The sequence below is a fragment of the Vipera ursinii genome (assembly GCF_947247035.1).
Source record: "Vipera ursinii genome assembly, chromosome: 13".
NCBI lineage: Eukaryota > Metazoa > Chordata > Lepidosauria > Squamata > Viperidae > Vipera > Vipera ursinii.
The window spans coordinates 14,698,385-14,724,966 of record NC_139526.1 but is presented as its reverse complement, the minus strand read 5'-3'; the positions used below and the strand labels follow the sequence as shown (position 1 = coordinate 14,724,966).

Below are 26,582 nucleotides of genomic sequence, written 5' to 3'. Positions count from 1 at the left end.
ACCGCGTCCCGCGTCCCGCGTCCGGCTTCTTAAATACCTTCTATTCCCTTCTTCACCCTCAGGATCTGTGTATGACTTTTACTTCCATAAGCAAGCCAGCGGACAGTGGAACACCTGGATTGATTACATCACAAAGGAGGAGCAAGCCATTCCTGCTGGCGCAAAGGTAAAAAAGGGCTCTGCTTCTTTGTCAGCGGGATCAGGAAATGCTGATGATTTGCTGTTGATTTAAGTTGACGAACCGGCATTTCGCTCCTCGTCCAGAAAGCTTCCCAAGCGTGACTTGTATAAATCTGGGGAAATAATCAGTTCGTGCTCTCGGGTTCGCCATCTGAAAAGTTCGCAACCTTAAGAGGGAAGTGAGTTGGGGAGAGCAAATGAAAAGGAATATGTTTTCACTCTTGCAAGGATCTTAACGTCGGTATAAACCAGTGAAGTGCTGGATGATTATTGCAGGTGGGGGGGGGAAGATAAGAGTGACTGGGATCCCTTTCCTTTTTTCTGATGGAGTCTGCATCCAATTAAATGCAAAAGCGGGGAGTATATAAAAAGGTAAAGGTTCCCCCGCACACGCGTGCTAGTCGTTTCCGACTCTAGGGGCCGGTGCTCATCTCTGTTTCAAAGCCGAAGAGCCAGCGCTTGTCCGAGGACGTCTCCGTGGTCATGTGGCCGGCATGACTAGACACCAAAGGCGCACGGAACGCTGTTACCTTCCCACCGGAGTGGTCCCTATTTTTCTACTTGCATTTTTACGTGCTTTCGAACTGCTAGGTTGGCAGAAGCTGGGACGAGTAACAGGCGCTCGCTCTGGCTTCGACCCGCCAATATATTCCTGGCTGAGGAATTCTGGGAGTTGAAGTCCACAAGTCTTAAAGTTGCCAAGTTTGAAGACCCCTGTTGTAATCCTTCACACCTTTGCTTGGGAATTAAGTTGACAAACGTGGGAGAACTTTCTCCTGAGCATCTGAGTCCTCACCCAACTCTCTCCTCATAACAGGTATCCGAGCTGATTATCCCTACCACGGAAACTGCCCGCCAGTCCTTTTTCCTCAAAACCTACGTGGAGCATGAGATCCCTCTGCTGTTTGTGGGACCCACCGGGACAGGGAAATCGGCCATCACCAACAGCTTCCTGATCCAACTTCCAAAGGCCAAATATGTACCAAACGTCGTCAACTTCTCTGCCAGGACGTCTGCCAACCAGACCCAGGATATTATCATGTCGAAGCTGGACAGAAGACGGAAAGGACTCTTTGGTCCCACCTTAGGGAAAAAAGCTATCGTCTTTGTAGGTGAGAGGAAAAGCTTGACCTTGTTTATGGTTTCTTTGAGATTGGGGACTTTCTGGATGCACACCTTCTTCCTGCGTTTGGTTTCAACTGTGGTTGGCAAAGTCTGGTTTGTATAAACTCTAAACCACGGCTTGGAGAAGTCAGCGGCTGAATCCAGCCACTGTGCTAAGCCGGGGGTAGGCAACCTTGGCTCTTTGATGACTCGTGGACTTCAACTCCCAGAATTCCTGAGCCAGCCACGCTGAGGGGAAAGGGAGAGGCTTCCAAGCTGAGCCATGCTGGCTGAGGAATTCTGGGAGTTGAAGTCCACGAGTCATGAGGGGGCCATAGTTCCCCCATGCTGGCTCAGGAATTCTGGGAGTTGAAGTCCATGAGTCATAAAAGAGTCAAGGTTTCCTACCCCTGGCCTAGGCCTAGGCCGCTTTATGACTTGTGGACTTCAACTCCCAGAATTCCTGAGCCAGCCACGCTGAGGGGAAAGGGAGAGGTTTCCAAGCTGAGCCATGCTGGCTCAGGAATTCTGGGAGTTGAAGTCCACAAGTCATAAAAGGGCCAAGTTTGAAGACCCCTGATCTCGGGTTTTCCCGGGCTGTCTCAAGCGTAACCGTCTTTTTCCTAGATGATTTAAACATGCCAGCCAAGGAAATATACGGGGCTCAGCCGCCGATTGAGCTCCTTCGGCAGTGGATCAATCACGGCCACTGGTACGATAAGAAAGATACCACGAGGCTGGATATAGTGGACGTCCTCTTCCTTTCAGCCATGGGTCCTCCCGGTGGTGGAAGAAACGATATTACAGGTAGGGCGTGCTCTTCGACTCAAGAAGTTCTGGTTGGTCTAATACAGGGGTGTCAAACTCAATTTCATTGAGGGCCGCATCAGCATTGCAGTTGCCCTTAGGGGGCTGGGTGGGTATGGCCAGGGTGGGCGTGGCCTACTGGATGGGCGTGGCTAGAGTGCGTATGGCCTACTGGGTGGGCATGGCCAACTCTACATCGTTGGCATCAAGGGTGCCTATGGGGGCCTGGGCAGGAGTGGGACAGATCTGGGGGTCTCTGGCAGGAGGAGGGTCTCTGGGCGGGGGCCGTTCCCTCACTGTTTCCAGGATGGCTTCACGGGCCACATGAAATCACTTTGCGGGCCGGATCTGGGCCCCGGGCCTTGTGTTTGACATGTCTGGTCTAATAGGGTTGGACTAGCAGACCTTCCAAGGTCCCTTCCAACCTTCTCATTCTAGGTTCTAATAAGAGCAAATTTTAGCTAGCGGCTGACCGCAGGGTTTCCAGCCAAAATGACAATCCCAAGAAAGGAGACAGGGGCTCTTTTTTTTTAAAAAAAAATTTGATTTGTTTTTAAAACCCCACCTTTATTTTTTTTTTTATAAACAACGCAAGGCAGTGAACGTAGCCACTACTATTGAGCGTAGCCTTCTATTTTTCCACAACTAACAACCCTGTAAGGGAAAGAGGAATACCATCTAGATTTTGGCCCTACTCTGCAGACCTCCCTACGGAATCTCGACTTAGAAGATAGGGTTTGGAAGGGACCTTAGAGATCTTCTAGTCCAACCCCCCCTGCTTGAGCAGGAGACCCTATACCATTTCGGACAAATGGGTTGTCCAATCTCTTCTTGAAAGCCTCCAGTGTTGGAGGAACCCACAACCTCTGGAGGCAAGCCGTTCCGCTGGATTAATTGTTCTCGCGGACAGAAAATTCCTGCTTATTCCTAGCTCGCTTCTCTCCTTGATGAGTTGCTCCTTATCTTGCCTTCAGGGGCTTTAGGGAATAGGTTGAAACCCCCCCACACACCCCCTCCTCTTCTCTGTGACAGTTCCTCGAATATTGGAAGACTTCTGCCCTGTCCTCCCTAGTCCTTCTCTAGAAACACACTTGTTTAGACACGTACTTGGTTAGACAACACCTAGACGTCTTGTTACTACCTTCGCAAGAGTTGGGGGTACTGCTTTGGGACCGAGGGCCATGGGCTACAAGAGTGCTCAAGCCTCGTTGGTATGTTTCCCCCTAATGCATAAATCCCCTGGGTCTTGTGGAGGGACAACCTGTAGTTTAAGACGAGTTTGCCAGTAGACTCCAACATCTGCCTAAGGTCCCCTAAATAGAACAGCGGGACCTCAAGCTTGGCAACTTGAAGACTTGTGGACTTCAACTCCCAGAATTCCTCAGCCAGCTTGGAGGAATTGAAGTCCAGAAGTCGTGAAGGGGCCATAGTTCCCCCATGCTGGCTGAGGAATTCTGGGAGTTGGAAGTCCACAACTCGTGAAGGGGCCATAGTTCCCCCACGCTTGGCTGAGGAATTCTGGGAGTTGGAAGTCCACAAGTCGTGAAGGAGCCATAGTTCCCCCATCCTGGCTGAGGAATTCTGGGAGTTGGAAGTCCACAAGTCGTGAAGGGGCCATAGTTCCCCCACGCTTGGCTGAGGAATTCTGGGAGTTGGAAGTCCACAAGTCGTGAAGGGGCCATAGTACCCCCATCCTGGCTGAGGAATTCTGGGAGTTGAAGTCCACAAGTCACGATGAGGCCATAGTTCCCTCATGCTGGCTGAGGAATTCTGGGAGTTGAAGTCCACAAGTCTTCAAGTGGCCACGGTTGAGGAGCCCTGCCCTAGAAGGAGGTGCAGAGCCTCCATTCCTATGACCCCTCTCCTCCCCTTAATGTTTCCAGGGCGCTTCCTGCGCCATCTGAACATCATCTCTATCAGCTCTTTCGATGACGAAGTTTTAACCAAGATTTTCACCTCCATCGTGGACTGGCATTTCGGCAAAGGCTTTGAGGCCAGCTTCTTAAGGTGAGCCTCACCTTTCCAACCTACGTTGCTGGGCCCGCGGCGTTATGGCATTCCGACTCGCACTCACCTCTCTTTTTGGGTCTTTTTGTTGTTGTTGAAAGGCTTGGCAAAATGCTGGTTCACGCCACCATGAACATCTACAAGCTGGCCATGGAGAACTTCCTCCCCACCCCTTCGAAATCTCACTACGTCTTTAATCTGCGTGATTTCTCCCGTGTGATTCGGGGGGTGCTCCTGTGCCCGCATACCCATTTACAGGTGTGTTCTTCCTCTCCTCCTCTTTTTCCTTCTCCTTCTCTTTTTTTCTCCTCCTTTTCCTTCTCCTCCTTCTCCTTCTCTCCCTCTCCCTCCTCCTCCTTCTCTTTTTCCTTCTCCTTCTCCTTTTTTTCCTCCTCCTCTTCCTCTTTTTCCTTCTCTTTTTTCTCCTTCTCCTCTTCCTTCTCCTCCTTCTCCTTCTCTTTTTCTTTCTCCTTCTCCTTTTTTTCCTCCTCCTCCTCCTTCTCTTTTTCCTTCTCCTTTTTTTCTCCTCCTTCTCTTTTTCCTTCTCCTTTTTTCTCTCCTTCTCCTTCTTCTCCTTCTCCTTCTTTTTTTCTCCCTCCTTCTCCTTCTCCTTTTCCTTCTCCTCCTCCTCCTTCTCTCCCTCTCCCTCCTCCTCCTCCTCTTTTTCCTTCTCCTTCTCCTTTTTTTCCTCCTCCTCTTCCTCTTTTTCCTTCTCTTTTTTCTCCTTCTCCTCTTCCTTCTCCTCCTTCTCCTTCTCTTTTTCTTTCTCCTTCTCCTTTTTTTCCTCCTCCTCCTCCTTCTCTTTTTCCTTCTCCTTTTTTTCTCCTCCTTCTCTTTTTCCTTCTCCTTTTTTCTCTCCTTCTCCTTCTTCTCCTTCTCCTTCTTTTTTTCTCCCTCCTTCTCCTTCTCCTTTTCCTTCTCCTCCTTCTCCTTCTCTCCCTCTCCCTCCTCCTCCTCCTCTTTTTCCTTCTCCTTTTTTCTCTCCTCCTTCTCCTTCTCCTCCTTCTCCTCCTTTTTTTTTCTCCTTCTCCTTCTCCTTCTCTTTCTCCTCCTTCTCCTTCTCTCCCTCTCCCTCCTCCTCCTTCTCTTTTTCCTTCTCCTTTTTTCTCTCTTCCTTCTCCTCCTTCTCCTCCTTCTTTTTTTTCTCCCTCTCCTCTCCCTTCTTCTTCTCCTCCTCCTTCTTCTCTTTTTCCTTCTCCTTCTCTTTGAGTGTCGAGGGAGGTGCAGAGTTATGGTTCTTGCACTTCTGGCGCCTCCCTCGTTGTTACTGGATGCTGCTCTGGCGTGTCCTTGATGCTGTCTTGCCATCTTTTGAGTCTGCCTTGCGTCTTCTGGCCTTCTCCGTTTGTTATACGCCTTGCGTGGTACAGAATCCCAAGACACAGCAAGGTAGGTCCTCTTACCTTTTTTTTTGTTTTTGTAACCCCAATCAATAAAACCCACATTAGGTCTTCCCGCCTCAAAGTGATGGCTAAGCACCTTGCTACTTTTGTGTGGTTTGGAGGTTAGAGGAAATTTGGGGCACTGTAGAAAATTGCTTCCATTAACATTCGGTCTTGCATAGCTAATACCTGTTGGATAAAGGTAAAGGTAAAGGTTCCCCCGCACATGCGTGCTAGTCGTTTCCGACTCTAGGGGCCGGTGCTCATCTCCGTTTCAAAGCCGAAGAGCCAGCGCTCGTCCGAGGACGTCTCCGTGCTCATGTGGCCGGCATGACTAGACGCCAAAGGCGCACGGAACGCTGTTACCTTCCCACCGTAGTGGTCCCTATTTTTCTACTTGTATTTTTATGTGCTTTCGAACTGCTAGGTTGGCAGTTGGATAACCTTTACTAAACTTTACTGTTTACTAAACTTTACTGTTGGATAACCTTTACTAAAGACATTCTGATTGATCGAAGTAATGATGTAGACAGTGAGCAGACCGAGTTGGAGGGCAGAGTTAAGCACATCACCAGTTTGAAATCATTGCGTTGCTACAAGAGGCTCAAGTCCATCCCCTTGTGAATTCCGTTGACCATTATCTTCTAGTGCCAACATAGCTTGGCTGTTAGTTGACTAGAGTCTTGTGTATAGATAGATAAGCAGTGAGAAACTCTTCTATTCTTCTACTCAGCAAATGCTCCCAGTGATTTGCACCTGATGATTGAGCAACGGAGATCTTTTTCTATCTGTCTAATCTGTCCCCGATTTGATCTTATAGGTTGTTGTTGTTTTTAAAAAAAATACCCCTCCCGTTCTTCCTTTCGTTTGGCAGGATGGAGAAAAATTGATCAGGCTTTGGATACATGAAGTATATCGAGTCTTTTACGACCGCTTGATCGACGCCAGCGACAGAGAGGTGTTTTTTAATATGATGAAAGAAACAACCTCAGACTGTTTTAAACAGAGTGTCGAAAAGGTGGGCCTCTTTAAGCAGAGACAGTGGTTATTGGGGTGGTTCTGCTGAGGGGGACAGCGACAAGCCCTCATTACCGCACTCCCGGTTGTGCAGCTTGCATTGCAGAGTCTGACAGAGAGAGAGAAGGAAATGTAGAGGTGCATTGATTCACTCCGTGGGGTAGCCCGTCCTTTTGCTAAGACTCTAGGGCAGGGGGTCTTCAAACGTGGCCCTTTGATGACTTGTGGACTTTAACTCCCAGAATTCCTCAGCCAGTGCATGCTGGCTGAGAAATTCTGGGAGTTGAAGTCCACAAGTCTTCAAAGGGCCACGTTTGAAGACCCCCTGCTCTAGGAGGCAATGTAAAAATAATACGTTAGCCCTTGACGTACGGCCACAAATGCCCTAATGATCTAAGATCGTCTTCTGCCTCTTCCCCAGGTACTAAGCCATTTGTCTCGTACTGGCAAAATCACGGACAATAACATCCGGAGTCTCTTTTTTGGAGACTATTTCAAGCCGTCTAGCGATAAGAAGATATACGATGAGATCACCGACTTGCCTAAGCTGACATCAGTCATGGAGTACTACCTGGAGGAATTCAACAACATCAGCAAGGCCCCCATGCCTTTGGTCATGTTCAAATTTGCCATTGAGCACATTTCCCGCATCTGTCGCGTCCTGAAGCAGGACAATGGCCATCTGCTGCTGGTGGGCATCGGCGGGAGCGGCCGGCAGAGTGCCACCAAGCTGGGCACCTTCATGAACTCCTACGAGCTCTTCATGATTGAGATCACCAAGTTCTACAGCATGAATGAGTGGCGAGAGGACATTAAGAAGGTCATGTTGCAGTCGGGGGTGGCCAACAAGAGCACGGTCTTCTTGTTTTGCGACAACCAGATCAAAGACGAGTCTTTCGTGGAGGACATCAACATGCTTCTGAACACGGGGGATGTGCCCAACATTTTTGCCGCAGACGAGAAGGCGGAGATTGTGGAGAAAATGCAGAGTGCGGCGAGGACAGAAGGGAGAAGAATCGAAGCCACACCTTTGGCCATGTACAACTTTTTCATTGAGCGTGTGAAGAAAAATCTACACATTGTTCTAGGTATGGGTAGTTCTAGGGCCTTTGGATTCAGCATCTCCAGAAAAATCTACACATTGTTCTAGGTATGGCAGTTCTAGGGCCTTTGGATTCAGCATCTCCAGAAAAATCTATACATTGTTCTAGGTATGGAAGTTCTAGGGCCTTTGGATTCAAGAAAAAAACTACACATGGTTCTAGATATGTCTAGGTCTGGAGCCTTTTAGTTCAGCATCTCAAGAAAAATCTATATGCTCTAGGTTAGTTCTAGGGCATCTCATCAAAAACCTACTAAGTAAGTCTAGGTGTAGAGTCTTTTGATTTGGCATCTCAAGAAAAAAAAGGCCTACATTTAGAGAGGATACATCAATTTTTAATTGAGTGTATGAAGCCAAAATGATACCTAGATATGGGTAAAGCTGTTTATTGAACACACTGTGGGGGAAAAAATGCCTTGGCTGTATTTGTCAACATGACAAATGTTGGCTAAGTCAAACCATGGCTTCCTTACTTATGAAGCCTGTTCCTGTTTCAGCCTAATTTCTGTAAATGTGACCAGGTTGGCCGTGGGAGTTGGGGGGAGCGGGGGCTTGTGATCCAACACCTCCAGTCAACTTGATCAAGAAACATGCTAACAATGGATTCAGGAGATCTGAAGAAGGGTGATCATCTCTTTTTCAGCCATGAGCCCCATTGGAGATGCATTCCGGAATCGTTTACGGATGTTCCCCTCGCTGATCAATTGTTGCACTATTGACTGGTTCCAGAGGTGGCCCACAGATGCTCTGGAAATGGTTGCCAACAAATTCTTAGAAGATGTCAAGTTGGAGGATGAAATAAGAAAATCGTATGTGATAAAATGTCTATAGAATTGTTTTCCCCTTCCCTTCTTCCTCTTTTCTGCTTCGATGAACTTGCTTTTCGGCATAAAAGTGGTTGCGGGGCAAATTAAGAGGTTTTCTAACAAGGAAGCTGCAAAAACAATTGGCAACCTCTTGCCATGTAATATGGTGGAAGGACAGAAAATCGTGGTTAAAAGTTTCAGGGCACTCAAATGATGTAATAAGTTCAAAGCTGATCATCAGTGAAAGCCAAATGCAGACATCTGTGCTTTTTTTATAAAAGTTGGTGGCTGGTGATCATTATTAATGGCATTTATTGAGTCTTTTGATGAGGAGGAATGTCATTTATAACAATGATTGGCTCCCTTGTCCATTTTAGTATCTGTTGTGATCCGGCAGCTGAGTCTGAGGACTCAGAGGAGGAGGAGGAGGGTCCTGGAGTGACATTAGAGTCAGAGGAAGGCTCTGAGGAGCTCCAGGACTTACAGTCTGACAAGGCGCCCGACCCCTCTACTCGCCCTCAGGCTGAAACACAGCTGTGCTGGGAGTCTGAGTTGGACAGTGACAAAGCACAGCTGGGAAATATCCAGGATGCATGAAAGCGTTGGCAAGAGAAGCGAGTAGGACAGAGGAACGCAACGGGGCGGCTCCAAAGGCAAAGGAGAAGGCATTAGGAAGCCACGCCTGGGCTGCATAATAAAAGGGACGGTGTGGGAGGTGCGGGTTGCCGAGGGCAAAGGTTCGTGTTGAGGATCGAGTTTCTGTGGACTGTGTTTGTTTCCCTTGGACATTGACTCAGGTCTGTGAATAATAAAAGGGGTTGGTTTCTTTCTTGCGGTTCCTTCAGAGCATAACAAGGACTTACGTAGGCTGGGACAGAACAGTATCCACATATTTTTTTAATGTTGATTTTGGGTGCATATTCGCTCAAACTAACTTTGCCCGCTTGCCTTAATCCTACCTAAACTATATGCACCGCCGAAGCCTCCTAAATCAGTACAAATAGTCCTTGACTTACAACCATTTGTTTAGTAACCATCAGAAATTACAACGACGCTGGGAAAAGTGAATTGTAGCCATTGTTCACACTTACAATCATTGCAGCGTCCCTGTGGTCACGTGATCCAGATTTGGACACTTGGCAACCGTTTCGTATTTACGACATTTGCGGTATCCGAAGTTCACGGCATCCCCTTTTGCGGCCTTGACGAGCAAAGTCAATGGGGGAGCCGGCTTCACTTAAGGACCGTGTTACTAGCTTAAGGACTGCAGGGGTTCACTTAACAACCCTGGCAAGAAAGGTTGTAAAATGGAGCAAACCTTTCTTGAACAATTGTCTTGCTTAGCAAGAGAAATCTGGGGTGAATTAGGGCCGTAAATCGAGGACTGCCTGTACTTAACCAGACTTCTGCGGCTGTTGCATTTTCACAAACAAAATCTGATTTTTTTTGACCCGCCTGATCCCGTTAACTATGTCTAACCTGTCAATGTTTTCCTGCAGGGTTGTGTTCATGTGCAAGTATTTCCAAGAAAGCGTAAGGGAACTCTCGGTTAGTTTTTACAACATTCTTCGAAGACACAATTATGTCACTCCCACGTCCTACTTGGAATTAATTCTGACTTTCAAGACCCTACTCAATGCCAAACGGCACGAAGTGGACATGATGAGGAACCGCTACCTTGTAGGCCTTCAGAAACTTGACTTTGCAGCTTCCCAAGTACGTCGGGGCTTGGATTACTAGCAAAGGAATAGTTAACGGTGGTTTTTGTCGGAAGCTAAGATTTGTGGCTTACTCTGGTCCCCTAACCAGTTTGCTCCCACTTTTCATTCTTCTTGCAAGCAGGTCAAAGAAATTGGGAAGGGCAGCTTATTGTGACCTGGGATTGTGATTCATTTGGTCCAAAGAAATGAGGATTATAAATTAGGACTTAAAGTCTAGCCTGTTTGCTTCACATCCCTTCCACAAGCTGGCTCAGGGCAGCTGTGTTTGACGCTCAAGTCCCCCTCCCCAAATAGCACCGAATAGTCTAGCCCCCAGGCCCAAGACTGCCCCCAATTATCCATGGACCCATCCATCCTTTACCATCTGTCTATCTATCCATTCTCCATCCATTACTTATCTATCCATTATCTATCCATCCGTCCATCCATTATCTATCTGTCAATATTTGTCTCTGTCTGTCTATCCATCCATCCATCCATCCATCCGTCTGTCAATATCTGTCTGACTGTCCATCCATCCATCCATCCATCCATCCATCCGTCCGTCTGTCAATATCTGCCTGTCTGACTGTCCATCCATCCATCCATCCATTCATTATCTTATCTGTCTGTCAATGTCTATCTGTCTGTCCGTCCATCCATCCATCCATCCATCCATCCATCCATATCCATCCATTATCTATCTGTCTGTCAATGTCTGTCTGACTCCGTCCATCCATCCATCCATATCCATCTATCCATCCATTATCTGTCTGTCAATATCTGTCTGACTGACTCCGTCCATCCATCCATCCATCCCTTATTTATCTATCCATCCATAATCTATCTGTCTGTCTGCCTGCCTGCCTGCCATCTTATCTATGAAGTAAAACTGACTGAATATGTAATAGACAAGGCAATGTTGAAATCTGTAAGTCTGGGCATTGAAGTCTGTGCATCTTCGAGTGGCCACGGTTGAGAAGTCCTGCTTTATTGTATCCAGCTTGGTCGTCTTCCCCGGCTGATCTCTTGCAGGTTGCAGTCATGCAGGTAGAGCTGACGGCTCTTCAGCCTCAGCTGATTGAAACCTCCGCAGAGACGGAGAAAATGATGCTTCACATCGAGAAGGAAACAGCCGAGGTCGATGCCAAGAAGGAGCTGGTGGCTGCGGATGAACAGGAGGCCAACGAAGCCGCCGCGGTGGCCCAGGGGATAAAGGTAATTTCTTCTGGATATTGGTGCCCCATCAGAGCACCGTTCTTCCCACAATTCAACAAAGAAATCGTGGTTTCTTTAAGCGTTATTTATTGCATAAGTTGGCCAATGCATGTAAAGGTTGTCCCCACTTACCAACTGCAATTGGGACAGGACGTTGGGACAGGCAGCTCTGTCGCTAAGTTGACATAGTCACAAAGTGAAACGCCCGTGGCTGTGCTGACTTAACGATGGCAGTTGTGGCAGCCCTGAAATTGCATGTGGTTGTTAAGTCGTAGGTGCCAAATACCCCGAGTTGAGATCGTGACTGCAGGGGACCCTGCATTGTTTGTAAACCTACTTTTTCGGCACCGTCATCTCTTTGAACGATCACTGAATGAGTGGTCTCTAAGCGAGGACCATCTGCAAACTCTGGATTGTAAACCATGCTACAGCTAGGTGGCAGCACCGAATTAACTATAGCTGATCTTAAAAAGCTAAGCTGAGTAGGCGCCGCTTAATAATATTTCCTCGCTTTTTTGGAAGGAAGACCAAGCAGACTACTTGTCTAGGAAAGCTAGAAGACTGGGTCTATGAAGTTAACAAGTTGGAGATTTATAAATCCAGTGTTTTGATAGATGTTTTGTGCTCATGATGATTCTGGCTTAACAGGAAGCAATGCTTAATGCAAAGAAGGACCAGGGATGACATGATAGCAGTCTTGCAATATTTTAGGGCCTGCCACAAAGAAGAAGGGATCAACCTATTTCTCCAAAGTAACCGGCAGGCAGGACAAGAAGCAATGTGTTAGCAAAAAAAAAAAAAATTGTTGTGCAAAGTGCTTCCTGAGTTATCAAGAACCTGCACAGGTAAAAGCGTACTGAGAATAGTAAGAGTCACACAGTAACCACACAGATACACTGAGTTGTGATAAACAGAAAAATACTTTACTGTTAGGTGTAAAAACAAAAAAACACAATCCGAATAAACACTCCAGGTCATAAACAAAGAACAACAGATAAGCAACAGCAACAGTCCAGGGAGTATCCAAAATACAATGTCTTCTTACCGGTCTGAAGGCCAAGTACACAGTTCCTAAGGTTTAACACAGTAGTAAACCAAAAGCAAAAAACAATGAGAGCAAAGAGAGAGAGAGAAGCCACGTTCCTACCTCCCTCTTATGGCCGTTGGAAAAACTTACACACCCATTGGCCAATTAGCACCTTAAAGTTATAACATCATGGTTTATATATTTCCAACCCAACCAGGTAGGCTATAATCATATGCCTAACACAACGGATGGAAACTAACCAAGGAGAGAAACAACCTGGAACTAAAGAGAAATTTCCTGATAATGGGGAACAATTAACCAGTGGAACAACCTGCCTCCAGAAGTTGTGAATGCTCCAACACTGGAAGTTTTCAAGAAGAGACTGGACAGCCATTTGTCTGGAATGGCATAGGTCTTCCTGTCTGGGTAGGGGGTTGGACCAAACCGGGTTTTCTAGACTCACCTCTTTCTGGAAAGAGATTGGTTTTGGTCAGCTTCACGCTTTGGTGGGGGGGGGGGGTGAGGGTTCTCATCCTCCATTCCCAGCAGAAGGTTTCGGTAAAAATGGCCAAGATCCCTTCCAGCTTTGTTATTCTCTTAATGTTGAGTGCATGATGGGTTATGCGAAAGGGTGGCTGAGAACGGTGGTTCTTGTATGTGATTGCAGGAAGAATGCGAGGGGGATCTGGCAGAGGCCATGCCAGCTCTTGAGGCTGCCCTTTCGGCTCTGGACACCTTGAACCCTGCAGATATTTCTCTCGTCAAATCCATGCAGAATCCCCCGGGGCCTGTCAAACTCGTCATGGAGAGCATTTGTGTCATGAAAGGGATAAAGCCAGAGAGGAAGCCAGATCCGTCTGGAAGTGGTAAGGACAATAAGGATGATAAGGATGATTTTGCAAAAGGACTGTTCTGTTCCAGCCTACAACCGGCCCTGCAGAAATGTCAGGGACAACCCCTTTGTTATATTCAAGAGGCTGGAATTAAGCCAACCAAATTTATTTGCAAAAACTAAACGAAACAGTTCAAAACAGAGTAAAACAAATACAGACCGAGACGATAGAAGCTCTGCAAATGGTTGCCTTCAGCAACCAGCACCTCCCACACGTTCCCCTTTTAAACAACAGTCTCAGGACGTGGCTTCTCTTTGCCTCCTTCCGAGGTGCCTCATTGCTTTTCTTTGACACTTCTGCTTGTCTGCCTCCTGCTTCGAGTGTCCTTGAACAGAGCCAGCTGTGGATCGTCTTCGTCTAATCTTTCAGGCTCACACAGCTGGGTCTGAGGAGGAACAAGATGGGAGGGGCCTGGCTGAGAGCTCTGTGATGCATCTGCAACCAAAGGCTCTCCAAACCCCTCCTCCTCCTCCTCAGAATTGTCCGATTCAGCTGCCGAAACCACAGGCTGACACTGAATCACAACAAGGACAACCTCTGTCTTGCTGGAGTAATATTACTGAGCGGTAGAAGATGTTCATTTTGCTGCTCATGGGTTATCATTATCTCCCATTATCACCTTCATTTTAAGAAATTGGTGACTACTGAAGCATCGTTGCAAAGAAAGCCGAAGACTTATTTCCTGTATTAGATGCTCTGCAGATTTCCCTTATCTTGTTCAACATTTACATACTACTTAAGACTCTTGTTGTCGTGGCCGCTAATTGGGTGAGACAGTGCATCACAGGGCAATCATTTCTGAAATAATTTTTGAGCCAGGGTAGCTCAAATGGGCTAACTTACAGGCTCTGGGGCCCATGGCTTTGGAGGGGAGGAAATATGGAAAATTGTGGCTGATTCGGTGCTATTGGCTGCTGCTGCGGTTATGTGATCTTCATTTTCAATGTTCTGTGACAGTTTCCCAGCCAATCTCATAATCCCTTGCTCCCTCTCCTGTCCAGCAGCAGTCACTTATCTGACTGTTGGGAAGAGAAGGCTAGGGAAGGGAAGAAGGAGAAGGAGGGAAGGAGGAAGGAAGGAAGGAAATAAGATCTCTGATGCTGCCTGCAAGATTCCCAGAAGGAATGGGGAAGCCAGCAGGAAGTCAGAAGTCATCCCGCTTCCACTGCTTTTTCATCCACCTGTGGTCATTCTCTGTTTAGGAAAGGAAATATCACTGTAATAATGACCCAATGGTGCACAGGTTGCCTAGTATTAAATGTGTGCATGTTTATGTGTTCTGTTGTGAAATGCAGGTAAAATGATTGAAGACTATTGGGGAAGTTCTAAAAAGGTGCTGGGTGATCTGAAATTCCTTGAAGGCTTAAAGGCATATGACAAAGATAACATTCCCGCAGTAGTAATGAAAAGAATCCGAGAGAGGTTTATTAACCACCCTGATTTCCAGCCTGCCGTCATAAAAAACGTCTCTTCGGCCTGCGAAGGCTTATGCAAGTGGGTGAGGGCCATGGAGGTCTACGACCGGGTCGCCAAGGTCGTTGCCCCCAAGCGGGAGCGTCTCCGAGAGGCGGAGGGCTTGCTCAACATCCAGATGCAGAAACTCAACACTAAGCGTGCGGAGCTTAAGATCTTGATGGACCGCCTCCAGGCTCTGAATGACGAGTTTGAAGAGATGAATAACCGGAAGAAAGAGCTGGAGGACAACATTGAGATATGCTCCCAGAAGCTGGTCCGAGCCGAGCAACTGATCAGCGGATTAGGCGGCGAGAAGCAGAGGTGGACCGAAGCCGCTCGCCTGCTGGGGATCCGCTACACGGATCTGACCGGTGACGTCTTGCTGTCTTCGGGCACGGTGGCTTACCTGGGGGCCTTCACCGTGGATTACCGTCTGGAATGTCAGCAGAAGTGGCTGGCCTTATGCAAGGAGAAAGACATTCCTTGCTCAAACGATTTCAGCCTGAGTAACACTTTAGGGGATCCGGTCAAGATCCGCGCCTGGCAGATTGCCGGCTTGCCCATCGATTCCTTCTCGATCGATAACGGCATCATCGTCTCCAACTCCCGGCGATGGGCTCTGATGATCGACCCTCAAGGGCAAGCCAACAAGTGGGTCAAGAATATGGAAAAAGGCAACAAGTTCTCGGTCATCAAATTATCCGACACCAATTACGTCAGGTCCTTGGAGAACGCGATCCAGTTTGGAACGCCGGTCCTCCTCGAAAATATCGGCGAGGAGCTGGAGGCTTTCCTGGAGCCCGTTCTGCTAAAGACAACGTTCAAGCAGCAGGGCGTTGAGTACATGAGACTTGGGGAGAACATTATCGAGTTCTCCAAAGACTTTCGGTTTTACATGACCACTCGTTTGAGGAACCCTCATTACCTGCCGGAGGTGGCGGTGAAGGTTTGCCTGCTCAATTTCATGATTACTCCTTTGGGACTTCAAGACCAGCTTCTTGGAATCGTGGCCGCCAAAGAAAAACCGGAACTTGAAGAAAAGAAGAACAAGCTGATTATTGAGAGTGCAGCCAACAAGAAGCAGCTGAAGGAAATCGAAGATAAGATCCTGGAAGTCCTCTCCAAGTCAGAAGGAAACATCTTAGAAGATGAGACGGCCATCAAAGTCCTTTCGTCCTCCAAGGAGCTGTCCGAAGAAATCTCCGAGAAGCAGGAAATTGCTACCGTAACGGAGATGGAGATTGACGCTACTCGGATGGGCTACAAACCCGTGGCAGTCCATTCCGCCACGGTCTTCTTCTGCATTTCTGATCTGGCCCACATTGAACCCATGTACCAGTATTCCTTGACCTGGTTCATTCACCTCTACGTCCAGTCGCTGGCCAACAGTAAAAAAAGCGATATCTTGGAGGAAAGAATTGAGCACATCATTGACCACTTCACTGTGAGCATCTACAACAATGTCTGCCGGTCCTTGTTTGAAAAAGACAAGCTGCTTTTCTCCCTCCTTCTGACCATCGGGATTTTGAAAGGGAAGGACGAAGTAGACGACGAAGTTTGGCGTTTCTTATTGACCGGAGGGGTGGCCCTGGAGAACCCCTACCCCAACCCGGCCTCTGAGTGGCTGAGCGACAAAGCTTGGGCTGAGATTGTCCGCTCTTCGGGCCTCAAAAACCTCAACTGCTTGATGGATCACTTTGAGTCCCACGTCCCGGCCTGGAAAGCGATTTATGATTCTGCTAAGCCTCATGAAGAAGCGTTCCCCGATGGGTGGAATAAGCTGACGGGTCTTGACCGCATGGTGGTGCTCCGGTGTTTGCGACCGGATAAAATTATCCCAGCCACCCAACGATTCATCATGGAGAAGATGGGGAGGACCTACATTGAACCCCCGACCTTTGATCTAGTTGGAAGTTACAATGACTCCAATTGCTGCGCCCCCTTGATCTTTGTACTGTCCCCCGGAGCGGATCCCATGGCAGGTGAGATTAGAATTCAGTACAGTTCAATTCAAATTCTGATTGGACTTTTGTTGGCGGAGAGAAAGGAAATTACGATCTCTCTCTCTCTACCCCAAATTGCAGTCCTACCTCAGAGTGGTCATAGATGCCGGTTTGATTCAGAACAAAATTGTATTTGTTGTTTTATTTATTGAACAAATTACATAGCTGGCCCAGTTCACACGTAGGAGACTCCTAGTGATTACAGCATTTAAAAAATTGCACCATACAACAAAACCCATAGCCCCCCACACTCCATAGCCTATGGTAGCAACAACACAATCAAATCAGCCACTTGATTCCTCAGCACGCTAGCTGAGGAATTCTGGGAGTTGAAGTCCACAAGTCATAAAAGGGCCACGTTTGAAGACCCCTGACCTAACTGAACAAGAGAGCTTCATAGAATAAGCTCCTGAATTGAATCTGGCAAACATCTACAACAGGGGTCTTCAAAACTGGCCCTTTGATGACTTGTGGAGTTCAACTCCCAGAATTCCTCAGCCAGGCACGCTGGCTGAGGAATTCCGGGAGTTGAAGTCCACAAGTCACAAAAGGGCCAGGTTTGAAGACCTCTGATCTGTGACTATCATCCTGCTTCCTTTGAGGATCGGTGGACAGAAAGAGGCACCATCTTTAGCAAGGGCGGACACCCCTGCACCCATCAGACGTTATTGAACCCCAATTCCCAGCAGCCAATGGTGGAGGAGGACAATGTTCAGCAACTTTGGAAGTTCTCACCTTCTTGCTTATGGGGATGGTGTGCATACTTTTAAAAAAAAATGGCCCTGACTCTTTAAAATGACCCACGCGTTTATTGAGTTGTGTTCCTTGACTAGGTTTGCTGAAGTTTGCCGATGATCTCGGAATGGAGAGCATCCAGACCATCTCTTTGGGACAAGGACAAGGCCCCATCGCAGCCAAGATGATCAATCAGGGCATCGGGGATGGGACTTGGGTGGTGTTGCAGAACTGCCACCTGGCCACCAGCTGGATGCCCGCTTTGGAAAAAATCTGTGAGGAAGTCATCGTGCCTGAGAATACCCACACCAAATTCAGGCAAGAATGTAACTTGAGTCTCTTCTCCATGGGACCTGGAGGTGGTAGATCGATTGAGATCTTTTCACAAGCATATCCGTCCCTCCCTTCCAAGGAACCTTTCTTCTCTCTGTTCTTTCTTTCCTGGAGAAACTTTCATTCCTCTGAATGTTCATGAGAAACGAGAGTATCGATTGGTGGCTTCAGTGAGAATCAGGGTTGCTGTTTGATAGCCCCAGGCAGGTCGTGGTTGAATTACAACCCTTGGTTAGCGCCCGCTCAAAGTTAAGATGAAAATTAGATGAAAATTAGAGCCTTGGTGGAGCAGTGGGCTAATGCCTCCTTAAGTAACACCAGCTGCCTGCAATTAGTGCAGGTTTGAGTCCCACCAGGCTCAAGGTTGACTCAGCCTTCCATCCTTCCGAGGTAGGTAAAATGAGGACCCAGATTGTTGGGGGCAATAAGCTGACTTTGTAATAATGCCGCTTGGGGCCCCCCGAAAGCCCTAATAAGCAGGCATATACATAGAATGAAGGCTATTGCTAAGCACATTGATTTGTGCTTCTTAGATTGTAAGCCGCCCTGAGCCTTCGGAGAAGGGCGGGATATAAATGGGATTAAAAAAAAATCACAAGAATGATTTGTAATGAACAATGTAAGTTTTGTAGACGAGAGAATTATTCTTTACTGAAATAGGGAATTGTAGGTTGCCCAAAAAGTAATCTCTTTTCTACATATGATAGGCTACCTTACACTATTTTTATTGCAGTTAGGTAAAACTTAAAAACAGGATTTTGATATGTATTAGTCTAACTATGTTGAAAACTTTGTTAATTGACTAGCTTATAACTAGAAACGTATTAACTTAATAACTTTGACTATGTGAAAATGAAGGGAATCAGAGAGGGAATTTTGATTGATGCAATCTGAACTATCTACAAACAACTTGTTATTTGCTACTTTTGACTACCCAACCACTGTATTGCTTCACAAATATATGTATATACCCCAACCCCTACCCTTAACCTTTCCTCTAAAAGGTAAAGGTTCCCCCGCATATGCGTGCTAGTCGTTTCCGACTCTAGGGGCCGGTGCTCATCTCCGTTTCAAAGCCGAAGAGCCAGCGCTTGTCCGAGGACGTCTCCGTGGTCATGTGGCCGGCATGACTAGACGCCAAAGGCGCACGGAACGCTGTTACCTTCCCACCGGAGTGGTCCCTATTTTTCTACTTGCATTTTGACGTGCTTTCAAACTGCTAGGTTGGCAGAAGCTGGGATGAGTAACAGGCGCTCACTCTGCTACGCGGCACTCGGGATTCGACCCGCCAAACTGCCGATCGACAAGCTCAGCGTCCTAACCCACTGAGCCACCGTGTCCCTTAACCTTTGCTCTACCCTATTCCAAATCCCTATTTCCCTACCCTGCTTGTTAATCCTATAAAACCAATACAATTTTTTTCAAAGTTACAACAGCACTGAAAAACGTGCCTTAGAACCATCCTCCCATTTACGACCGTTGTAGCGTTCCCACGGTCAAAATTGGGGCGCTCAGCAACTGACGTATATTTACAACGGTTGCCGTGGCATGTGAACATCGTTGTCTGTTGCCCCGCCATTTTCCTCACTAGAGCAGGTCAGATTCATTTAACGACCGTGTAAGTCCCTTTAAGAAGTGCAGTGATTCGCATACAGACAAAAACAACTGTAAAATTAGGTGCAACTCGCTTTGCTTAGCAGTGGAAATTCTAGCCGCCGTTGTGATCACAGCTACCTGTATTAAAGTCAGACCTTTGACTTGCACATTAGAACAGGGTTTCTGAACTTCAGCAATTTTAACGTGTGGACATCAACTCCCAGAAATCTCCAGCCAGCTGGAGAATTGGGGGAGTTGAAGTCCGCACTTTTTAAAGTTCCTGAGTTTAAGAAACCCTGCAATAGACAGCGGCATTTTACTGCCGTTTGAATAATTGGCCCCATTACCGAAGGCAATCAGGAATTCGATAAAGGAATGGTGGAGAAAACAGATTAGTGAAAAGCTATCTTGCTCGAATTCAGTAGCCCGGGAGGGAGGAAGCGTAATTTCTCAGCCCTATCTCTCTTTCATCAGGCGCTTAGTTAAAAAGCTCTTTTTAAATTAGCCTGCTAAAGAAAACGTGGAAGCCCTAAAACAAAGCTAATTTAATTTAGGGGAGGGAAGAGGAGGGGCATTTGCAACACAACTCTAGCATGATTTGAACACGAAAATAATTCGTGGGATTGCACAAGAATTGTTTCAACTCAGTTTAGCAAAATCACAGAGTTGGAAAGGACTTGGGGGGGGGTCTTCTAGTCCAAACCCCCTTCTTGTGCAAGAAAACCGAACAGCAGGCTGGCTGAGGAATTCTGGGAGATGAAGTCCACAAGTCTCAAAAGTTGCCAAGGTTGGACACCCCTGCCCTGTATCCTTCTGGACAAATGGCCGTCCAATCTCTCCGACCTCCGGTGACGGAGCCCCAGAACGTCTGAAGATTTCTCTTCTTGCTTCTTAGGTTGTGGCTGACCAGTTACCCATCGGAAAAGTTTCCGGTCAGCATCCTCCAAAATGGGATCAAAATGACCAACGAGCCGCCCAAAGGAGTCCGTGCGAACCTCCTCCGCTCCTACCTCAATGACCCGATTTCCGATCCCGCCTTCTTTAGCAGCTGTGAAAAAAAGGAAATCTGGCACAAGATGCTGTTTGGGCTCTGCTTCTTCCACGCCCTGGTGCAAGAACGGAGAAACTTTGGTCCGCTGGGTGAGAAAGGGAATCCGGTGGCTCTTCCCAGTTGCACTGCAGTTGTCCCACTTGAATGGCCTGAAGGCTCAGAATAGAATAGAATAGAATAGAATAGAATAGAATAGAATAGAATAGAATAGAATAGAATAGAATAGAATAGAATAGAATAGAATAGAATAGAATAGAATAGAATAGAATAGAATAGAAAATATGGAATAGACTAGACTAGACTAGACTAGACTAGACTAGAATAGAAATAGAATAGAAATAGAATAGAATAGAATAGAATAGAATAGAATAGAATAGAATAGAATAGAATAGAATAGAATAGAATAGAATAGAAAATATGGAAAGGAATGGAATGGAATGGAATAAGAAATAGGAATAGAATAGAATAGAATAGAATAGAATAGAATAGAATAGAATAGAATAGAATAGAATAGAATAGAATAGAATAGAATAGAATAGAATAGAACCTTGGAATGGAATGGAATGGAATAAGAAATAGGAATAGAATAGAATAGCTTTATTGTCATTGTGTAACTCACAATGAAATTAAGTGCTGTCCGCAGTGCACGCTGCACACAAGTCAAAACTACAAATAATAACATACATCATACACACACATCTTTCACATTCTGTTCACCCTTGCGCTGCCCCTAATATTGGACTTCAATGTTGCACCATACAGTGGTATTTCATATGGTTACAGCTCTGGGATATAATCTTATTTTTCAGCCTTCATGTTTCTGTTGGGGGTATTCTTTAAAGACAAGTCGTCCTCAGTTTACAACCAAATTCTTAGAGACCATTCAGAGTTACGGCGGACCTGTTTAAAACAATTTAAAAACATTTAAAACAATTTTTTAAATTATGCAATCAAGTTACTAGAGCCGTGGTGGCACAGGGGTTAGCATGCAGCATTGAAGGGTAACTCACTGCCAGCAGTTCAATCCTGACCAGCTCAAGGTTGACTCGGCCTTCCGTCCTTCCGAGGTTGGGAAAATGAGGACCCAGATTGTTGGGGGCAAGAGGCTGACTCTCTACACCGCTTAGAGAGGGGCTGTAAAGCACCGTGAAGCGGTATATAAGTCTATTGCTAAGAAGGAAGGAAGGAAGGAAGGAAGGAAGGAAGGAAGGAAGGAAGCTATAGTGGCACAGTTGTTACAATGCAGGCTGACTCTGCCCAATGCCAGCAGTTCAATCCTGACCAGCTCAAGGTTGACTCGGCCTTCCGTCCTTCCGAGGTTGGGAAAATGAGGACCCAGATTGTTGGGGGCAAGAGGCTGACTCTCTACACCGCTTAGAGAGGGGCTGTAAAGCACCGTGAAGCGGTATATAAGTCTATTGCTAAGAAGGAAGGAAGGAAGGAAGGAAGGAAGGAAGGAAGGAAGGAAGCCAGCCAGCCATAGTGGCACAGTTGTTACAATGCAGGCTGACTCTGCCCAATGCCAGAAGTTCAATCCTGACCAGCTCAAGGTTGACTTAGCCTTCCAAGGTGGGTAAAATGAGGACCTGGATTGTTGGGGGCAAGAGGCTGAGAGATGGCTGTAAAGCACTGTGAAGCGGTATATAAGTCTATTGCAAGGAAGGAAGGAAGGAAGGAAGGAAGGAAGGAAGGAAGGAAGGTAGCTGTGGTGGCACAGTTGTTACAGTGCAGGCTGACTGCTCAATGCCAGGAGTTCGATCCAGACTGGCTCAAGATTGACTCAGCCTTCCGTCCTTCCGAGGTTGGTAAAATGAGGACCCAGATTGTTGGAGGTAAGAGGCTGATTCTAAACTGCTGAGAGAGGGCTGTAAAGCACTGTGAAGCGGTATATAAGTCTAAGTGCTATTGCTATGGCTACTTCCTTTTTGACAGAAGCTTTTCTGCCCGTGGCACTTTCACCTAATGAGAGTTTCTTCCCAGAGAGAACCACGTCATAATACAAATACATCCCTATTCCCTAGCAATAAAAACTATTGTGGTAACTTAAGGATCAACTCATTTATTATAGCATAATTTTAAGATTGCATTTCATCAGAAGTGTCAGAATAAGTCTTCCTTATATGTTTTCTCTCCCCCCTCCCCCCCGAATTGGACAGGTTGGAATATTCCGTATGAATTCAACGAATCTGACCTTAGAATCAGCTTGAGGCAAATTCAGATGTTTCTGAACGAATATGAAGAAACTCCATTCGAAGCTCTAACATATCTTACAGGTACAAGGCACCCTGTGACTCGGTGTGCATATGACGGTTAAGACCCGATCTGTTGTACCCATGGTTCATTAAACAAGCTGCAGTGGATGCATTCACACGAATGTTAAGCCATGGGCTAAGGTTGGTTAAAAACAATGGCAGGCACTTGCTACTGTGCCAAATCGAAATCAAATTAATTCACATTAAGTTGAGCCCAGTGTGTGTGAACCCTGTCCAAACCATCAGGACTTTCACATAATGCAAAACCATGGTTTAATGTTACAGCAGTGAAAAATAAAATAGGTACCCCAGTTATGGAGCCTTGGTGGAGCAGTGGGCTAATGCCTCCTTAAGTAACACCAGCTGCCTGCAATTAGTGCAGGTTCGCATCCCACCAGGCTCAAGGTTGACTCAGCCTTCCGTCCTTCCCAGGTAGGTAAAATGAGGACCCAGATTGTTGGGGGCAATAAGCTGACTTTGTAATAATGCCGCTTGGCGGGGGCCGAAAGCCCTAATAAGCAGGCATATACATAGAATGAAGGCTACTGCTAAGCACATTGGTTTGTGCTTAAATTGTAAGCCGCCCTGAGTCTTCAGAGAAGGGCGGGATATAAATGGGATTAAAATAAAATAAAAAATAAAAAAATTTAAATGGTTTGCAAGTTAGTGTCTTGTCCAGATCTCCTGTGGTAGATTCTTAGCCAGGTTAGTAAAAAGAGCCCAGGGTTTAGCTGACAATGCAAAAACATCCAATGTTGTAAGTCGAGGACATGACACCAGCTGTAGAAATGCATGTCCACAAAGAGAGAGACTTCCCGTCTGTTTTGTATTCTTCCTCCTACCGGTGCCTTCCAGATGACAACCATATGCATCCCTGCGGTGTAAATCTTCTCGCCCTTCGCTCTCCTGATGTAGCTTTTCTGTTTCCAGGGGAATGTAATTATGGTGGAAGAGTGACAGATGACAAGGACAGACGTCTCCTCCTGTCACTTCTCTCCCTCGTCTATTGCCAAGAAATTGAAACACAGGAATGCTATAAACTTTCTCCAGGAGGGGAATATTATATACCACCCTTTGGGACGTACCAGGTGAGAAAAAGATGAGGTTTAATGGTATTAAGATCATAACCTACAATTAAGGACTGTGATTTTTTTTTAAAAAAGTACTGCTGGATCCAATCTGAGTCGGTCACCAGGACCCAAAGTTACTTTTGAACTCATCAGGGAACTTTTCTCTCTCCAGAATACGTGCACTGAGCTGTTCTACGTATTGTATTTATATGGTTCCTGGTTGCGAGTATCTTTAAGTTGTTAATTAGGGTGTTGATGGCTAGCTATTAACTCATTAATTGTTGATTCCTTATGCTACCCGGCCCTCAGCTCTTAAACACCCGATAGGCAGACTCTAAATCAGTACTCCTATTGTTTGAAAAGAGCCCATATCTCCGGCTTCAATCTTTTCTCTGGCTGTTTTTGTTCCTGCTGGGCCAACAATCTTAGTAGCTGCAAAATTGAATGCGTGTCCTTGTTCATTCTAATGTGAGGCTACCAATGAGTTCAGATCCCCTCGTCTAATCATTCACTCATGTTCCCGCAACCCAACTTGGTAGTGCATGATTTGTCCTCACGTGGAAAACCCCTTTACAGAGGGGATGCCCATTTACAGATCTTGGAAGTTGCATTCTACGGCTTCTGAAATGTTTTTAATACATGGCGGGGTGTGTGCCATCTATCGTACATGAAAATACCTTCTGACAATCTACCAAACTTGCTCTTTAATGTCCTTGACGGAGGTCTGAATGCTCAGCTTTGGATCTGCCTTGTTTTGTCGTAGTCTTACATAGATTATTTAAGGACACTGCCAATTTCAACCCATCCTGAAATATTTGGCCTTCATGAGAACGCCAACATTACGAAGGATAACCAGGAGACCAACCTGCTGTTCAACGGGGTCTTGTTGACTCTCCCTCGAGAAGCTGGAGGAGGAGGGAAGTCACCACAGGTACGGATATCGTAAAACAGGTGCAGCTGTAAATTAGCTCTGGCCTTAACTTTCGAGGACAGGCAGTCCTCGACTTACTTACAATCCTTCATTTAGCGATGGTTCAAAGTTACAGTGGCAATGAACAAAGTGACTCGGGACCAGCTTTCACACTTAACAGCTGTTGCAGCCTCCCCACAGTCACATGATCAAAATTCAAAAGCTTGGCAACTGGCATGTACTTATGACAGCGTCCTGTGAGCGTAGCCCTTTGTAACCTTCCCAGCTATCTCCTGACAAGCAGAGTCAATGGGGGAAGCTAGATTTGCTTAACAGCCGCATGGTTCGCTTAACAACTCTGGCAAAAAGGTTGCAAAATGAGGCAAAACGAACTTAGCAATCGTCCTGCTTAGCAACAGAAATTTGGGGGGTAAGTTGAGGACTGTCTGTATAGAAGCTGCCGTTGCATCAGATGTTGCAAGCCTCTATTTTTCAAGCCCAAGTCAGCATGTAGAGCAAGCTACTCATTACTCTTCCTTAGACCAAAATACTTTGTGCTTTGATTGTGATGGAATAGAAATGGAATGAATGAATGAATGAATGAATGAACGAACAAATGAATATGCTGTTGTAGAGAAAAATAAGAGGCAGGAGTGGAAGGTTCCCAGAGAAGCAATCTAGATGGTTCATTGACACTCCAAAAATTGACATAAACTTTTGCCACAAAACTTTGAAAAATAACGGATGTGAAGATATGCAAAATAAAATGAAAACTATCAAAGCCTTCGCTATTTCCCAGTGATTTCCTTTCTCAATTATTCCGTGTCCCCATTTTAGGAAACGGTTGAAGAATTGGCTCAAGACGTTCTCTCCAAGCTACCCAATGACTTTGATCTGGAACACGTGATGAAATTGTACCCAGTGCTGTATGAGGAATCCATGAACACGGTTCTCAGGCAGGAGCTGATCAGGTTTAACAGGTAAAATTCTGGACTATGTACCTGCATAAGCTGAAGGGTGTCAGGACAGGGTCTTAAGACATTTCAGACGACCAGCATATGTGTTTGTGTGTGTGTGTGTGTGTGTGTGTGTAATTGTGGTCAGGTGCCTGGTGATATTTGGGTATCTAAAGTGGCATTTTCCAATCCATAGGTAAAATGCTAACTGGCACAGAGCATCTCAAAATTGCTCGTGATTTACCAGCTGCTAATCAACCCTTTCATGAGATCAACCAGAGTACTTGTGTCACCCCAATACTTGGATTGTGCCTTGATCTGGAATACTTTAGAGGCATATTATTATTATTAGCATAGTGCAATTATTTCTCCGACTGCTTTTCTGTAGAAATGATAGATTAGTACAATGGTTCTCAACATTGGCAACTTGAAGACTTGTGGACTTCAGTTCCCAGAATTCCCTAGCCAGCATTGATAGTTGGGAAATTCCGGGAATTGAAGACCACACATCTTCCAGCTGGCTGGGGAATTCTGGGAACTGGAGTCCACACATTATTATTATTATTATTATTATTATTATTATTATTATTATTATTATTATTATTTTAATTTATATACCACCCTTCTCTCAAGAGACTCAGGGCGGTTAACAGGGCAATACGTAAAAAACAGATACAAAAGTTAAAATTATTAAAACATGATTAAACAATGCCCATAGTACAAATTTAAAATTAAAGTCATAATAACAAACCCACCCCGTCCCATCAGGCCAGGCCCGCTTCCTTAAAGAGATGGGTTTTAAGGTCGCGCCGGAAGGAGCGGAGGTCGGGCGCCATCCGGAGCTCTACCGGAAGATGGTTCCATAAGTCCGGTGCACCCACAGAGAACGCTCTCCCCCTGGGGGCCACCAGTCGGCATTCTTTGACCGGCGGCACCCTGAGGAGGCCCTCTCTGTGGGAGCGTACTGGGCGGAGGGAA

The 26,582-nt window shown here is 46.3% G+C and overlaps 1 protein-coding gene across 1 annotated transcript in view; it reads left to right on the top strand.

The window, feature by feature from the left end:
• The window catches only part of DNAH3 (dynein axonemal heavy chain 3), a 79,081-nt gene that overhangs the window by 45,412 nt on the left and 7,087 nt on the right, over nt 1-26,582 (top strand). Inside the window, exons 40-57 of the mRNA XM_083372441.1 lie at nt 63-166; nt 998-1,292; nt 1,912-2,091; nt 3,975-4,098; nt 4,200-4,356; nt 6,355-6,498; nt 6,919-7,585; nt 8,243-8,408; nt 9,905-10,121; nt 11,141-11,323; nt 13,018-13,216; nt 14,539-16,680; nt 17,535-17,754; nt 20,261-20,505; nt 22,573-22,689; nt 23,599-23,756; nt 24,502-24,669; nt 25,486-25,628. Of these exons, the coding sequence (XP_083228567.1) occupies nt 63-166; nt 998-1,292; nt 1,912-2,091; nt 3,975-4,098; nt 4,200-4,356; nt 6,355-6,498; nt 6,919-7,585; nt 8,243-8,408; nt 9,905-10,121; nt 11,141-11,323; nt 13,018-13,216; nt 14,539-16,680; nt 17,535-17,754; nt 20,261-20,505; nt 22,573-22,689; nt 23,599-23,756; nt 24,502-24,669; nt 25,486-25,628 (5,629 nt within the window). The remainder of the gene's footprint in view (nt 1-62; nt 167-997; nt 1,293-1,911; nt 2,092-3,974; nt 4,099-4,199; nt 4,357-6,354; nt 6,499-6,918; nt 7,586-8,242; nt 8,409-9,904; nt 10,122-11,140; nt 11,324-13,017; nt 13,217-14,538; nt 16,681-17,534; nt 17,755-20,260; nt 20,506-22,572; nt 22,690-23,598; nt 23,757-24,501; nt 24,670-25,485; nt 25,629-26,582) is intronic.